The 18,132-nt window shown below is 41.2% G+C and overlaps 1 protein-coding gene across 10 annotated transcripts in view; it reads left to right on the top strand.

Moving 5' to 3' along the window:
* trpm3 (transient receptor potential cation channel, subfamily M, member 3) overlaps window positions 1-18,132 on the top strand; it is a 138,466-nt gene that overhangs the window by 63,751 nt on the left and 56,583 nt on the right. For 9 of the 10 annotated variants that reach the window (XM_085787141.1, XM_085787138.1, XM_085787140.1 and 6 more), the window contains exons 2-4: window positions 14,602-14,681; window positions 16,360-16,561; window positions 17,388-17,601. In XM_085787141.1, coding sequence (XP_085643267.1) covers window positions 14,602-14,681; window positions 16,360-16,561; window positions 17,388-17,601 — 496 coding nt within the window. Of the gene's footprint in view, window positions 1-10,054; window positions 10,208-14,601; window positions 14,682-16,359; window positions 16,562-17,387; window positions 17,602-18,132 lie in introns of those variants that run through there. The other variant, XM_085787143.1, reaches the window with a different exon arrangement.

The following is an 18,132-nucleotide window of genomic DNA, read 5'->3' as shown; positions in this document are numbered from 1 at the left end:
GCTTGTCAAATATCACCTGACACACAGAATCATGCCTGATTGACAGAAGAACAGATAAAGCGAAACGGTCTGATCTATTGTCGCGGCTCCTCATTTTCTTTCGTTAATATTCATAGTATTTCCACATGATTCATATATTTTCATAAGCCTGTCAGGGAAATATTGTTGAGTAAATTTGTAATTATTCTTTGTTTCCTGTTTCTGTGTGTGTGTGTGTGTGTGCTTGTCGTATCGGTGTGCTGATACACATGGGCATGCTCCTGAGATTACCTCTCCAGTTCCCAGCTATGCCTCGGGGGCCATGAGAGGGGGGCACAGGAAGCGAGGAGGGGGGTTCCTCCTAGTTTTCTGTATCCATGGAAACACCATCCTCCCCTGCCAGGATCTGTGTCAATGGTGCAGATATGGGCTGCAGAGAGGGTATGGAAGAACAGAAGGGGTGGGAGGGTGTAAAGAGAGTAATAGCAGAGGATGAAGCAGATGAGGGGGGATTGAAAAGATATACGTAAAAGTGAGGGAAGAGAGCGGGCACGGAGTGGATGGTGGAGTTCCTGGGGATGTTGTCAGTGGGTAAATGGAGAAATAACCAGAGGGAGGTGGGAGTGAAGCAGGGGAAAACTGACAAGGTTCAATGACTTGAGTATTACCTGACACTTCAGCGGACGATCATGTAATGCCTCTTACATCTCTGCATCTTCCACCCACATGCCCCGACCCCCACACCCAACACACTCCCCTCCCTCTCTGGCAGCAGGACCAAAACTGGCGCCGTGCATTTCAGCCTGGGGGGGGGCGAGCTGTGACTTCCTTCCTCTCCCCACCTCCCTTCCTGTCTGCCTATCTCTAGATAGCCCCCCCCCCCTCTCTCTCAGATTGAGTTTACCAAGCAGCCAAACTGCTTATTGATCAAAAAAGGTCCCAAGGGGGAGGCAGACGAAGGAGTCCTCTAATTCAATACACACTTAATGGTTTGATTTGAATACCGCAGAGGGTAGAATTCATGCTGATGTAATAAGAAAATCTTGGTATACTACTCCTTTTTTTTGTTTGTTTGTGAAATAATACTGATGGCATGCCAGAAGAGGAAACTTGTCAGCTGTTCCCGCTGAGCTGGAAACAACAGGGAGACAGACAGAGAGAGAAAGAGACAAATAGTGCGTGTGCATGTTTGTGTGAGTCTTGTATTATATGTGCGACTGCACCGTGTGTGCCTGGCTGTGATTGTGATAAATGGATTTAGCTGCTCATATCAGCTTCAGCTCAGTCACCATAAATACTAGTGCTGTTATGTTGAAAAACACTGAGATCCATATTTCACTTGTTCTGCAAAAATGAGATGTTCAGTGGAGAAAATGATTTGTCTTTTTTTTCTTGGATGGTTAGGCGCAGCCAGACACACTCTGCTACTTCTGCTAAAAGAAGTCATTCCTCCCCAAATTATTTCAGAACAGAAAATCTTTTCTTTCTCTTTACAGCCCTTGTTCATGCCAATTATATTCAGATTTTCTATCGGAGCACTTGATCACACAACATCAGGTGTCAAACAGCTATTGATGACACACTCTGAATCCCTAGACCTCCAATGTCATCAGGGATCAGTCTGATTAGAACACAAAACAGAGTGAAGCTGGCGACATGTGCTATGCTACGCAGAACTGGGTTTATTCCCTGTTGAAATAATCTTCTAGAAAATCTTAGATTTGACCCAGATGTTCGTTTTTTAGTTTTTATGCATTCATACTTTTATTTCTGTTTTCATCTATCACGTCTGAGTTGCTGTGTGACGGCTTGCGATATTAAAAATGAATCATAGGCCACAGACACTTGACCAAAGAGATACATTCATCACAAGCTGATGAAGGAGACAAGACAAAGTGAGATGTAGTGGAAAAGAAGAGATAGGGCCAAAGTCAGTCAATATGAGCCTTTGTGGTACAAATCATTTAATTGCAGTCTTCCCCAGATTCTGTTGCCCATGCCCTTTCTTTTTTCTCTTTGCCTCTTTTCTCTCTGTCTTTTCCACAGACACACACATTCAGACTTCTATTGGCTACAATACCGTGGCCACACGAGGAACAATTTCACAGCCTCTGCCCTGAACCACCACAGCACCTGCAACTTCATTACTGTATACTAGTGCTGGTCTGCTGCACATGCACAAAGTGCTGTGTTATCTCTCTGTGTGCACGCACTCTTGTTTTGGCTTCAAGTGTGGAATTTCATGGTATAGCACTAACATGCAGAGTGTCTGTAAGTGCCAATGTTGCCCATTGTAAACATCAAATCATGTATGGAACAGCAAAAGCCACAAATGAATGAGGGGGTACACCAGTGCTGGACAGGAAGAGATTTGAGATGAAGCTTAAAGGAATATGAAGTAAGAACAGAACTAAATTCCTAGATTGCATTAAATACATCAGTAGCTCTTATGTCTCTTAGATAAGGCCAATTTTAACATGATGCTAAAAAAAGACTGAACGTGTTGTTGGGGGTGTTGTCTGTCATAATGCCAGTCTGCTTTGACAGCTTTGTTGTGTTCATACAGTATTCATAATTTTGTAAACCATATCAAACTATAAGTGGAAAGGCTTTTGTTGAAGAGGTAAGAGCTAAATCAAACTTAAAGATGGGCATTCAGTATTACTGACATCATGGACATAATGTAGGCTACATGGTGTTTTGTTTATAGCCTTGCTTGTTACTTCAGTCAATGGAATTTAGACTTCAAAAATCATAACAGTTGTTCATTGCTTCATAACTACATTTAGAAAAATAGCAACTGAACAATGGCTTAAATTGACAGATTTAGTGCAAATGCATTGAAATAATTTTCCTCACAAATGCCACAGATGATATTAAAATTTAATTCATAAAAGTCTTAAATAGTTTCTCTCACAGTGGGCTCGATTTTTGGCAAACGCTGAAATGAATGTAGTAGCTTTCAGTAATAATAATCAAGCCAATCCATTTTCTGACAAGTGTCTGGGTCTGGGTTTTGATTTAAATTGGAACATTATTAGGAATAAGTGCTTACCTCTGGCATGCGCTGAAAAATGTGACATAATATCAAATAAGTCTAGGTCTTATAATCTCTATGAGTGTACTCAGATACTTGAAGAGCGTGACTGTGAAACAAGTATTAAACTGTGTCTTATGTGGTGTCGAAAAGGTCTTGATTGGGTCGGGTAAAACAAAATAACCCTCACAGCAAGAGATCAGCACACACACAAGCGCAGTGTCACACTGAATGAGTGAAGTAGAACAAATTGTGACCTATACACTGATTGTCATGCTGTGGGTTACACATGGCACACATAATGAAATTCAACACAACACGACATTATACCAACGCAACAAACAAACATTGCACAACAGGACACGAGCGTAAAGTGAAATGGGAATCAATATGACAACACAGGACACAACATCACAACACCTCCATTAAGAGCTGAACAAAACATCTCTATTTCTTTCTTTCTTTCTTTCTTTCTTTCTTTCTTTCTTTCTTTCTTTCTTTCTTTCTTTCTTTCTTTCTTTCTTTCTTTCTTTCTGTCTTTCTTTCTTTCTTTCCTCCCACCAGCCCCTGACACTGGCCACCATCCCATTCTACAGGCCACAGGCTACAGCTGTCAATCACACGGTGGTTAACGAAAGCGCCATGTCATCATTAGACTGACTACAGTTAGTTCACTTGCTGGTAGCTCCCCGAGTCGTTCACCGTTGCCACTCTCTCCTTCATCCCCCCCTTCTCTGCTGCTTCTCATTTCTTCTGATGTGAGGTCCTTCACTCCTCTAACCTCATCTTGACACAGACAAAATGGATACAGCTTATCTCTGCTCTCTGTCACTCTACTTCTTTCTTTGCTCGCTTCTCTTTCTCTCTAAATCCACATTCTCAACTACTTTTCTATTACTGTTGCTTACCTTCTTTTCCCTTTAAATCCTAATCTGTTTGGGCCTGGCCTCTGATTTCCAGCAAATAGGTTCCTTTTCCTTCTCTCTCTCTCTTTTTTTTTATCTCCCTCCAGTCATATCCGCTTCATCTGTGAAATGCTCTCTCCCCCCAGCGCTCCCCCTACCATTCTTTCCTTCTTTTCACCTCTCCCTTTTCTCTTTCTCACGTGGCACTTTGACCCTTACATTCTCACACAAACTCACTGATAGAAAACACTGTTCATGTCACTTTCTCCTCTCCTGTCTCTCTCTGCACCTTCTTTTTTTGTCATTGCCACCACCTTTCCCACCTTCTTCCATCCCTCACCTCTTATCTCTCCCACCACCTACCTCTGCCTCCGTCTTCTCCACTCTCGACCTAACCCCTACCCTCTTGCTCATCTCGTCTCATGCTGACATCAGCCCCCCACCTCCAGTCCCCCAAAGAGCGGACCTGTCTCCCCCTTTCCCCTCTGTCACAGACAGAATGGCCATGCCAGTGTTGATTAGAGCCTGCATGGCCAGATGCTCAGCTAGGCTTAACGGAGGCCTGTGGGAAAGAGAGCTGCTTATTCTAGCCTCAGGAGATGGATTGAAAACGACGGGAGCTAAAACAAGCAAGCATTCTCTCATTACACTCACGCATTCAAAACACCCGCACATGCGCACAGGTGTGCAAGTGAGCACGTATTAATATACAGCACTCTACTCAAGAAGAAAAAAGATGCATGCACCAACACATTGTAAAAACACACACTTAAACAATTCCTTCCCTCATGCATTTTGCATTTGATGTTGTGTGCTTGAATATATGAGGTGGTTCAGCTGGTGGTGCAGAGGATTTATCTTGTTTGAACAACAGTGTGCAAATAAATGTTCTTTGTTACGTGGTGAAGAGAAAGTCAGTAACACAGGACCGTTAATGTCAACTTAAAGTGTCAGACAATGCCTGAAATGTTTCTCAGCATGCAAGATAATATCTTGCATTCAGTACATCGTAAAAATTAAAGTGCAAACTCAAAACATTTGCGATGCAAGATTTCTGCACTCCCACAGCACTCATCCAAACCGTACCAATTCGATACCAGTGCTCTCACCTCATTAGTTATTTAAGAGTTATTTACTGGGATGCTTTTTTATGTAAGGTAAAATAAGGCCAGAGATTTTTATAGTGCTAAGACTAGAGTGCTCATACTGCCACGACTAAGTTGATATCACTAATATATAAAACTCAGAATTTCAGACATGCACAAAGAAAGTATTTAATGTAGATTGATCACACGTACAGTAATACCCACAAAGCTCACACACAGGAAGTCAGTATCCAAGCAAGCACTGGTTCTGGATCAGGGTGCATCTCAAACTACATGTGGTTAATGTAACACCATTTGTGTCTTTGCCTATTATTTAATGACTTTCTCGCTTCTTTGGACGTTGTGACCCTTTTCTCACTGTGCTTCTCTTTTTCAACCCTATCCACCATTCATACACAGATTTCTGACAATCTTGTTTTATCCTTTTAATATTGCAACCTGGTTTTCAGTCACTTGCTAAAGTGCCCTTGCATCTTTTTCCTTGAAAGTTGTTAATATTTTAAATGCTAAGGTAGTTGATTTATTTATCTTATTTATTTTAGTGGGGTATACAGGGTTTCAATGAAATTTAATATAAATCAATCACAGCATACAGTACAAGGAGCTAAATAAAATTGAAATGCTGCTTAAATGGATTTACTCTATCTATAGTCCTCTGTTTTATAGCTGCAGTGAAAACCATAAATTACATATAAGTCACTCCATAAACCTCAGTGCAACATGCCGTTAAGTCTTCCATCAGGATAGCAGAAATCCCAGTCCAGATGAAATCAGTGAAGGTCTCCTCAAGGTTATTGTGTTGAAGGGTCAGACACAGATAACTAGTCACTAATGTGGTCCTTCATGATCTAAATGATTATAGATTATTGAGTTACATTATATAACCCAAACACTGAAGCTGAAAGGTAATGTGTTCAATAGCCTTATTAATAAGCTGCTCTACTTTGAGGAGCAGATTTATAACATCTTCTATCACCCAGCCTGTGGTTAAATGAAAACTTACATCTCTGTAAATCTGTTTTATTTATTTATTTATTTTAGATTTGCCTCCTTAAAGCAGCTGCATGGATTTCTTAGACAGTAACCACTAAGGAGAAAGCACAAGCCCACTTCTAAGTGCTTTTTCTTCTCCTTCCATTTTTTAGCATGTGAACGACATGAAATTTGCTGTTAAAAACTCAAGTAAAATATTGGCAGGCTTTCACTGGGTCAGTTTGTACGTTTTGTTAGAATAAAACAAAGAATCCCAGTGGCGCTTAACAAATTGCATGATTTAAATAAATGTTCCCTGTGTACCTTTGGTGCTTATTAATGTTGGGCATTTAACTAGAATTTGGTTGTTACATGAATCTAATTGGACATCATAGTGTGCATGATGAAATTGTGGGCAATTGCCTCAGGAGGAAAAAGTGTCCTCTACATCTAATGTTCATGAGTTTATGATTCTTTCTGTCAGTGCAAAATCTGACTATAGTGGAAATGTGCATCAACAGCCTCTTCCCTTGAAGTTTACATTTAATCAGGTAAAGAAGGTTAATCTGGTTTCAGCTTCACTTGTTTGTCTTGTGTGTTGCCCATTTCAGTGTGTCAAACTGAAGGACAGCTAAAGGACAGAGGTGAAAATGTTGGCTAGGTTTGAGGATTGAGGGGTTTCTCTCTTGCAACACACCAGAGAAGAACTAGCAATCTGCACTTGTCTTAACTTATTTTGCCATGTAGCACAATGAAGCAATGGAAAAGATGACGACTTTAAACTGATGCTTTTCATTGTGTTTTTTCACCTCCAGCCCATCAGACCAGAGAAGTAAAAGCTGCAAAAGTGTCGGTTTGGACTGACACTCAGTCTCTGTTGTGCAATTGGCAAAACAGCCTCCATTGTACAGTTGGCTGATTAGTATCTGGCATTTTGTAAGAAAGTGTCTCAGCTGTTGACTAATAGGACAAACTTGTCCCATAAGGATACACATTCACATAGTCACACATTCTTATCAAGTTGGTCCTGTGAAACTGCTCTGTTGCTATATTGCATATTTTTTGGGGTTTATACTTTAAATCTTTCTTAAGCTCCAAAATGCTGAAACAAGTGGAAAACTCATTTTGTGTGTGTGTTAGAGAGAAAGAGAGAGAGAGCATGAATGTGTGTATGCTGGCTCATACACATGCATGCCAGCAAGCCTCCAGCAAGATAAACTTGGTGTTTGTGTGTGTGTTCCGGTCAGTGAATGCTAATTCACTTGCATAAATGGTCGCTCCCCTTGACAAGATTGCATTTAGAGGCAATGACCTCACACTTAATGTAGGTAAGTCACTGGAGCCTGCACTGGGCCTGGTGGTTCGGGATCAACCACTGAGTCACACTCTAGTGTTGTTGACTTAAACCTAAGATCGCTGCCTTGTGATCTGGTGAAGGTCGTTGTATATAGTGTCAGTCATCTCTGGGTCTACACACAGTTTGATCTTGCTTTCAGCTGGGATGTACTGTAGGGCTATAGAGAGACCTGACAGAGGAGAGAGATGAAGAGAGGGGATATACAGTAGAGAGCAAGAGGGGCACTCACAGTGACATTAAGCAGATGAGTATAATTGAGTTGGAAGGTAAAATGGCCATGCTGAATCTATATTACCTCAACTGCAGCTCGGTTGATGTCTGCTCTGACCTGCCTGGGCCCAGAACGAGACCAAAACAAAACCGGATTTTCTTTTCTACAAACCAATATAGGAAACATTTTATGTGAATTTAAATGACGGATTATCTTCACTCTGAAGTGAAAGAGTACCATGTCTCCTCTATATTACAGTACGGTCTCTTAACTTGCCATTTCCATATTTTAACTCAACTCTTCCATCTGGATTTCATAAGTGCATAAAAGCATCCAGATCACATCTAGTCAATTCAGTGGAAGCAAGAGGACAGACCAAATGGCCTCTGCTGAGAGGCTCATCTCGTCCATTAGATCATTCATTTCAGTTTAGGTCGCCCATCAAGTCCATTAGATGCTCATTTGGGAGCAAGTTCGTTTGCCCGAGTGAACCGCTGTTTAATGTAAATAAAAGCAACAGTCATTTATTTTCTGTTTTTGTAAAAACACAAAAACGTGAACCTGTCTCAAAAAGTTACCATGTATAATCTTTTTCTGGTGTTGTGTCTAAACCAAGACATAAAGATGTGTCATATCAGTCTGTTGGACATGATAGGTATCAGGTTTAGTCCAGACAAATATTCTTAGCCCCATACAGAGCTCATGATGTGTTAGTTTATAGAGTAAAGAAGGCAAGTTAAAAGAAATAATTTTCCTTGCTGTGAAAACTGCTCACCACAGACAAGTAGCACAGGGGTATATGACACTACACTGTGCTGAAGGGTAAAACACTATCTGACCACTGTCAGATGGACAGATATCACAGAGTTGTGCGCTGGTCAGTTTAACTTTGTTCCAACTTGACTTTGTTCCAAAATTGACAGCCTTAGGTGTTGTGGGTGTTTTTTGGATTTACACAGTTTAGTGCAGTGCAGCTTTAGTCTGAGTTGCCTGAACCTAACTTACAGTACGTAAGCCAAATAATAGTGTACGATTAACTGCGTCTTAAAATATCTTTGTAAATTGTTTTGTAATACTAATGTGACATCTTGTGGAAAAATGGAACTTATGTGTATGTTATTGTCACTGGGAGTTTGTTCATTCACAGAATAGGTTGTTGTTGATGTCAGGGGACTGATTTGATTTCAGGCCATTACAATATTGACAGAAATATGAGGGTACTTCATTTAACTGTCAAAGGTAGCATACCATAATACAAGTGTGACAAGTACAGCTGTGCGAGCAATTGTTTTCACCATTCACTTCATCAGTTTCATCACATACAGTAGCAATAATTGATATATTGGGGCATTGAGTAATGTTATCATGCATGTTTTCTGAAATTGCATTTTAATATATTTGACACACGTGTGCATGTGTGTGGGGGGGGTGGGGGGTTAGTGTGTGTGTGTGTGTGTGTGTGTGTGTGTGTGTGTGTGTGTGCTCACACTCACACACATGCTTGTGGTGCCTTGAAGCATCTGGACTGTGTGGACTCAGGTGCACTCCTTTTAAGCAGAGTCTGTCATGACACTGAATACATTTGGTTATAATTTAGAGGAAGCTTTGCCTCTGATTTTGCTTACATTCACATTTTGCTCAAGCTGTCTTTTGTGTGCGTGTGTTCCACATTAAGTAGGATTACAGTTTTTGGAAAGTACAGTCTTTCCTTTCTGTGTTTTTCCTGCTTGTCTATGTAAGACTTCATTTAGTTCAGATTACAGTCTTATGTTTCTCCCACTGCTCCTGCTAATTAAACCTGGTCTGTGTCGATAGGTCCCTTAATCTCCTTAATGAAAACAGGTAGGAAACTAACGTTATACCATAAAATAACAGCAGGAAAACTGCATGTGCAACGGCAAAAAGCCACTGACACAAGTGTGTACAGTATGTGCAGGGTGTGTGTGATTCATTTGGGGCAAAGTAAGGATGGTGAACAGGCTCAACGAATGTCATGTCACCCCACCTAATAGGCTGTCTTGCCATTCAGAAATGAAGATGAGATGACACTTTCTCTCTCTCTCTCTCTCTCTCTCTCTCTCTCTCTCTCTCTCTCTCTCTCTCTCTCATACATACACACATGAACAGCCTGACAGTACAAATGTAATGTAAATCTGAAACAGGTGCTACTGGGGCGGAGGAGCAGCAGTTCATTTACAGTTTAGGAAACATGTACAAGGTTATATTTTGCCACTCACTATTGTATTATATGATTATTAAAGGGCTATGTCGTGATGTGAGTGTTATTTTTTGTTAAGTGGACATCTTTTTTTTTTTAAATTATTATTCCTGTGTGGATTTAGAAGAAGAAACTGTGAAATAAGTAAAGACAAGATTATCACCAGGGCTTGCCTGGTGTGTATACCTTAAGCACTAAGCATCATTAACACACACCCACACCAACGCGCGCACGCACACACATGCACACACTTATACACATTCCAGCAGTGCTAATCGTCCCAGAGTAGAGCAGATGCCTGTGGACTGAGAGGTGGCCTGGTCAGGTTCATTTAGTGCCTTTTGGTCTCTAGGTAGGATCATGCCTCTTACCCTGCCATCTACCTTGATTACCACTACAAAGCCGTCAATCATAAAATACAGGTGAGTTGACATACACATGTATTTTTTTTCAAATTGACCTCAAGACTTTTTTACTGCAGCTTATTACTGATAGGTTTAGTTTTTTTAATTGAGCCAAATGCTATTAAAAAATTTCAATAAGAATTTCTCCATGTGGTGAAATCATTTTCCATGATGCAGCTGGGTGCTCTGTTTTGGGGCAAATCTGCTTTCATGAGAGTTATTTCATCATTTTCTTTCATTTTATGATAAATCATTGCGATTAAAGAAAAAGAAAAGAAAAAATCTATCTTTGCACTGTTCCAAAGATTTAAACACAGGAATAGAAAACTACAAAATATGCATTAAGATGCTGGTTCTGTCTTTTGTTTAGCTTTTTTCGTCCTTTTTTGTTGTTGGTCTTTTTCTTTACTTATTTTGACCAGCTGGATTCTGGATTTATTGTGCATTTGATCTAACCATCAACTAAGTTTTTTAAGAAATAGTTTTTCAAGTTATGAAATCATTTATAACACATGTAAAATCAAAGTTACCGAAAATAGAAATCGTGACGCAGTTGAGAAAAGGAAGCAGCTCCATTTTCAACTTTAATCACTTATCTGGCAGTAATACTAAATGCACTGTGAAGCAAACGAAGAGCCACACAAAGAGAGAATAAAGACTTCGTACAGCACAGGAATGCTGCTACTGATGATTTAATCACACTTTTCAATCCGTGTACCAGAAAAATAAAGGGAAGACTTGGTAACTCTGGTAGTAGTGTATAATATTCTGTTCGAGTGTTTACATTTTTAATGGTGAAACATGCTCTGTGAATGTTTACGTCTGCATTAGTGTCTTGGCTATGATTTGGATTTGGAGTACAAATGTTTTTTTACATGTAGAAAGTTTGTCCTAGTGTCAGCAACCTTCTCTGATGAATGTGGCTGATAACATAAGCAATCAAGACGCGCCTGCAGGCAGACTGGACATTGTTATGTTTTATGTTAATCAATGAATGCATGAATATAATCAAAAACAGGATAAAGGTGGAAATCAGGAAACTAATGCAAACACAGTTTAATGCCCATATGAAAGCTGAGTCATTCATGTGTGTTTGAGGTAAAGGAGAGAAAAGCGAGGCAGCAGAGAGATTAGGCTGTTGATTGGATATGGTTCTCAATTCCACTACCTGCCACTGTCAATAACCGGCAGGGAGGAGCTACAATAGTATAGGAGGAAAGGACAAGCAGGGGAGGATGGTGGTGGTGGAGGCTCAGTGTAATGGAGTCAAGACCCCTAACAGGCTGTCAGATGCTGCTCACTTGTCCCACGGTCACTCCTCACACACACACACTTGCATGACACAAATCAATGCTTTGCTAGACAGGTGGTGTGTTTGTGTCGGTGTGTGTGTGTTGGTGTGTGTGTATGTGCATGTGAGTGCGCCCTGGTGATAAATCTTAATTACACAATGCAGTGCAGGCCATGTGCCATCTCATCATATCATGTCGAATCTCATAAGCAACATTAGACAGCTTGGGAGAAAGACTTAGAGGGATGCAACAGTATGAGGCAGAGTGCGAAAATGTTTCTACCATATGTGATGAAAAAAGAGGGAAAGGTAAAAAAAAAACAAAAAAAAAAACGGGGATAGAGCAAAAGATGGAGTTACAAAGTGAAAGAAATGTTGGATGCTCTGGGGCATAGCGATTGTTGGTTCCTCTTTTAGAGGTTTTGGAACGTAAAAGGCTGTCTGCGTTGTGTGACTCTGATTCTGCCACCAGCGCTGTCAATAGTAATCAACTCTAAAAACATCTGCTGCTGCTACCACAGAATGGATCTAGTTTGTGCAAGGATGAGCGGGCGGATGAATACAAGGTTTTAGCATGTCAGAGAAAGAATGGGGCTGGGGGCGTTGTTGTGGCCTGCTGAGTCATCGTGGCCAGGGTGATCTCTAAAAGCAGCCCCCCAGCCCCCCAGAGTAATGGTTAATCGTGGGAAGTCTGGTGTTAGGGTAAGTGTGCCTGTGTGCAGGCTCAGCCTGTTTGTGGCCGGATGCGGTGGGTTTTGGCGTGCCGTGGTGTGACAGGGCCAGTCAGGCGGATGGGGCGTGTGTTGTTGTAGCCGTGGTGGTGGGGAAAATCCTGTACAAGCAGCTCTCAGCTCTGCTGGCTGGGAGAAGAGCCGGGGCAGCTCTCCCAGAATAAAAAGCAGAAAAAAAGCTGTGTCCCTTTGTTTTCAGGGCTGTTGCGTTCCCTCTGCTGTGGGTTTGGGAGTCTGGTCTGTGTGTCCTCCTGGTTGTCTGTGAATGTCCCATTGTGACATTCGGCCCTGTTCTGGACCTCTTGTGTTGTGCTCTGTTGCCACAAAACCTCACACAGACATAGTCCACTTCCTGGAATTGCGGCGTCCAGGAAGTGAAACCTTTGAACCACGAAGAGCTGAGTCAAAAGTAGTACATTTAAACGCTAGAGAGTAACTTTCTCAACATCACAGAAACGCAGCATTTACATCATACACAATATGATCTCTAAATGTTTTATTTGTACTACTGCATTCTGTTTTATTTACACAGTTAAGTAATACACAACTGCATATGAAACCTTTAGAAAAAGAAGCTGAAAGAAATTGTTCAATGGTTATAGTTACATACCACAATTATTTCACTGGTAATTACTGATGAAACAAGATTGTTCATGTCTTCTGCAGTCTCGGTTGTTAGTGGTAAGATGATGTTTAAATTTACAATCTGAATCAGGACCTTAGATATGAGAATGATGACCGGGACAAGAAAACAAAAAACAAATTGGTATCAAAAAGACAAAATATTTTTTGAAGTAAAAATCTATTCCTGTATTTTCCTTTTATTGAACTCTACATTTTTAAATTCTCAGTGACAGAGAAAATTGAGAAAGAAACAAAAATGTATGTGGTTTGTAAATCTTCTGGCTGCCTGCCATAAGCACTGTAACATCCTGTTAGTGAAACACAAACAGTTATACTAACAATGCGATTAAAGTGCCATTAAATGCAGGCAGGCAGGCAGGCAGGTGTCTATAATGAAGCGTCTGTTTCACTCTCTTGCAGCCTGAAACCAGACACACACATTCACGTTTTCTGTTAAACCATAGTATTTCACCTTGAGGTGGTGTAGGAGAGTCACCATGAGAGCCTCTTTCTGCCACAACAACGGTTAGCTTTACTCTTTATTATTGCAACAGTGCCACATTATTATTCACAGGTCACTGTAAACTTTAAACACCGGCAGAGATGGTTCAGTGCTGTTTAACTCCATGGTCACTGCTAAAGTTGACAGTCATACTGTAGATGATATACGTATGTATAATGTTAACTAAACAAGCAGATTTACTTTTTTTCACTTATATCATAAAACGGTAGACGCTGTGCCTCTTCGTATGAACTCAGAGAGGATTTTTTTATATATGCATCATCACCTTTTGTCCTCTGTGGATCCTGTTTTTATATCCTTGCATGTGCTGCATGTGTATCCCAGACCAGCTCCATGGCTGAAAAGTGTCTTTCTACTTGTGTGTGTAGCAGGATAATTGGCTCCAGTCAGTCACACTGAGGAAGCCTTTATGTACTATACAGTATAAAAGAAAAAGCACATATAGAAATGCATACGCTGACTTTGTCATACAGTATAGAGGCGCATACACACACACACACACACACTCACACTATGCTGGCTGCACATAAGAGTATCTTAGGACTGAAACTCTGACATAATTTAATGCCTCAGTGCATTTAACATCCGCTTTTTCTTTCCCAGCTCTTCATCTCATCCGGTTTGGGCTGGCGTCACTGAATAACATAAAACATTTCTGTCACAGCGTCTTCAGTGTTTGAATTATGCGTGAGGGACGCTACATCTTGGGTGTGTGTGATGTGTCTCTGTGCGTTTGTGCTTTTTCCAAAGTGCCAGTAACGGCCATGGCCAGGTGTGATGTTTTTGGGTTGTCGGCACTGTATGCCCCACTCTTGTGTAGTTCATGTCTCAGCAAGCTCACAAAACACAGTTTTGGCCTTTGACATCTCATAAAGGAATTAACAACCATCTTCAAATTTTGCATAAACATTCACTTGGACTAGACGATGACATCTCTGTACTGTATGCTCCGTTTGTCATTTTCCAATACCACCGTGGAAATAGGCCGTGGCAGATTAGTTTCTGTATAACAAGGTTTAGACTGTGTCGCTTTACACAATAAATTGCTGCTCAACTTAACATTTCTTAGTTCTGGAAGGGACAAGAAAACATTTTCTGTCACAGGTGAATTCCACAGTGAAGCGCAGGCCTGGTCATGATGTGCCCCTGTTCCTGCTGTCTGTCTGATGTCACTGCTGCGTGCTCAAGGTACAGCTCCATTATGTGACAGATACTGACTGTTCCTCTGTCTTCATTCTTGCAGGCACAGAAATCGTGGATAGAGAGAGCATTCAGCAAGAGAGAATGTGTTCATATCATAGTGAGCGCCAAAGACCCCCATAGGTGAGTAAGAATGAATCTCAATGTATTACATACATGATAATATTACTATGTATTTAATTCCAGCAAGAATAATGATACACTGTTACATCTGAGAGCTTTTTCTGTTAAGTTTACATGTTATTGATTCAGTTGCTTGGTCATTTGCTGTAAATACTATACCTCATGGAGAACAGATAATGTGAGCTCACTTCACATATAGGCTAGCAGATTACAAGCCCTGTTTAACTATTGACCTTTTAAAGCAAGCCTCAGAGAAATATCACGCTGGCCTCTATTTGCATCACAGGTATGCGCCCTACAGTAATGAGCCAAGATACAGACATAAAAGCACAAACAGCAAATTCAGCTGCTGTTATGACATTAGTGAAATCCAGGTAGGTCAGTTCATAAAGACAGTTAAGTATTCCACATCTTTTTAAATGCTTATTAATTTTTAAAACACTAGAGAGGGAGCCATCAGGAGTATAGCTCTTATCCACTTGATGTGGAAGGGCCCTGTCAGTATAATACAGGTATTTGTAATGATAAGTGCACATCATAAAAAAAACACTGGCCACACTCTCCACTCTCGTTTTACTCTGCAAACCCACTCTACAGCTGATGTTGTCGCTTGGGGTGACAAACTCAGAAAGTCAAGTTCAGTAATTCCTGCAGTACCAGCCCTTACACATACACACACACACACACACACACACACACACACACACACACACACACATACACGTAGGAAATGCCACTGTTTGTTAGGTAAACAGAATTAGCATAACCAGAGGAAAGCGTGTGGAAGTCATGAGCACAAGGAGAGAAAAGAGATGTTCCTCAAGATCAAATCAGCTTCCCCCCCTTTTAGTCAAAAACCCTTGTGTTGACATGTAAAGCAGAGGGAGGCAAAGTGCGTTCGGTGAAAGATGACGGAAACATGAAGTGATTATCAAAGCATCCTGACTTCCTCTCCTCTCAGGGCTCCCACTCCATCCTGTAAGGTTAAAACTCAGAGTATGAAAGCTGAATTCAGTACATCTGAATAAGTATGTACTCACGCGGGAATACTGCAGTTGCCATAAGTGTCATTCGGCTAATTCTTGAGTTGCCAGGAGGGAGCAGGAGAGGAGAACAAGGGAGAGAGGCATAGGGTTTTGTTAAGAACAGAAAACAAAAAGAGGGGCGGAGTTTAGCTCAGTTGGTGGAGCACCCGCCCCATGTGCTGAGGCTGTAGTCCTCGCTGCAGGCGGCCCCGGTTCGAGTCCCGCGTCGGACGGCCCTGTCCTGCATGTCGTTCCCCCCATCTCTGCCTCCCATTTCCTGTCACACTCTCAACTGTCCTATGTAATAAAGGCATGAAAAAGCCAAAAAAAAAAAAAAAAAAAAAAGAAAACAAAAAGAGACGGAGCCAGTTCAAGAATGCCGGGGCCCACAGATCCTTCTCCTCCTCGCCTCCCTGTCAGGAGATGAAAGTCAAATGACAGGTTGTCACTTCAGCCTTGCCAACCTCTCACTACAAGGCACCTGACTACAGCAGCATTCACACTCCTTTTCTCATTCTCTCAGTCACACACAACCTCTTTTTTGTCTCTCTCAGTGCTTGGGGCGAAGACCTTTTAAGGTTTCAATCGTTCTCTGTAAGGGAGTGTGTAATACAGCAATTTTGCATTCACTCTTATTTTCTCCTCTCATCCAGGTGCTGTTGTGGCCGTCTGATAGGTCAGCATGTGGGCCTGCCCCCGGGTATCTCATCTAGTCAAAATGATAAGGCAGAGCGTTTGGCCAAGAATGACAGCCTGTCGGAGAAGTGGTCCATCAGTAAACACACACAGCTCAGTCCCACTGATGCCTTTGGCACCATTGAGTTCCAGGGAGGAGGACACTCCAACAAAGCCATGGTGACTCTGATAACAAATCTACTCTGTTGCATTTTGTCAGTAACCTGCAGAAACTCTGCTTCTGAGAATAATCAATCACTGCCAAGCTTTTGTAAAGTGATACACCTCATACAGATCTCACATGTAAAGAGAGTTCATCAAGAGGGTCCTTGTGTGCCTTCCTCAATCACAGAACAAATTAAAAGCCATCACACATATGTAGAAAATGCATCACTCCAGCATGCCTGAAGATAATAGCAAAATCAATTAGAGCAGTATAATTATTCTGTAATTACATATAATTATTGCTGTATAAGACCTAAGTGTCTGGAGGCTGCAGCAGATACAATTCTGCCAGATTTATCAATCCATCCCAAAAGTTCTTTGATTGTGCATGCCATTCACACAGTCACTGTCTTTGTCTAATCGCAGTGACACAATCACATCACACGTACTCCAGCATTCTGAGAATTCATATAATTAGGACTAAATTACGTCTGATTTATTCCAGTGTTAAATTATTCATCCAGACACGACAGGTTGGATGTCTGAGAGCGAATTAGATGCTGATAAACAGATGCTCCATAATGTACATTCAGGTTCTTCAGTCATAATAAACATCTGTTCAATACTTCTAGTAGCATGAATAATGAAAGCCATACACTCAGGCAGGTCTTCACTGCTGGCTCATGCAATCGTTTTCAAATGTTGTCGTTGTACAGTATCTCCACATCACTGATTAGTTACATATGTAATGCTCTTGTAACATGTGTTGTTTGTACATACTGTACTGTGCCTGATGGGTGAAGCAGCTGTACATCACTGACACATGTCTTACCATCTGCAGTACGTGCGAGTGTCTTACGACACCAAGCCTGACCTGCTGCTCCACCTGATGACCAAGGAATGGCAGCTGGACCTGCCCAAGCTGCTCATCTCAGTCCACGGGGGACTGCAGAACTTTGAATTACAACCCAAACTTAAACAGGTCTTTGGCAAAGGGCTCATCAAGGCTGCCATGACAACTGGAGCCTGGATATTCACTGGAGGGGTCAACACAGGTAAAGTACAGCACAAAGCCACACATAGGACACTTTATTTAAAGAAAAGAAACATTGCAGGAACATTTTATGTGGACTATGCAGCCAAGTGGTGGTCACATAAGTGTGCTGCAGTAGGAGTATAATGAGTGTGCTCAAATATTCCTTATGAATTATCAGCTATTAAATAACTATTCATTAAGCCCCTCAGGGCTATAACGATGTTCAACTCCTGGATCACTGCAAAAGCCTCTTTGAAGTTTATTATGAGCATATAACTACAGATACACTTTCACTTTCATACTCACACAGTTGAAGTGATAGTTTTCCGTTTTTATTTATCCATACAGTATACTGTATATCATAACGTCTATTTATTATATATGACATGCCATAATATGTTAGTCAAAGAAGACTATTTAAACAAAAGTGGGAAGAGTTTTTTTAAGAATGACAGGGATGACTCAAGAGGCAATTAGGGTCCATCATGATCATTTACCTTTTGAGGTGTGGTAACCCACTAAAAGCAAAATAGGATTTTCCTCTTGAGGA

Source organism: Trachurus japonicus, chromosome 9 (genome assembly GCF_045865225.1).
Source record: "Trachurus japonicus isolate A0001 chromosome 9, Traja_1.0".
In the NCBI taxonomy this organism is placed as follows: Eukaryota; Metazoa; Chordata; class Actinopteri; order Carangiformes; family Carangidae; genus Trachurus; species Trachurus japonicus.
Note: the sequence above shows the minus strand (reverse complement) of the source record. Positions and strands in the feature narration are given on the sequence as shown.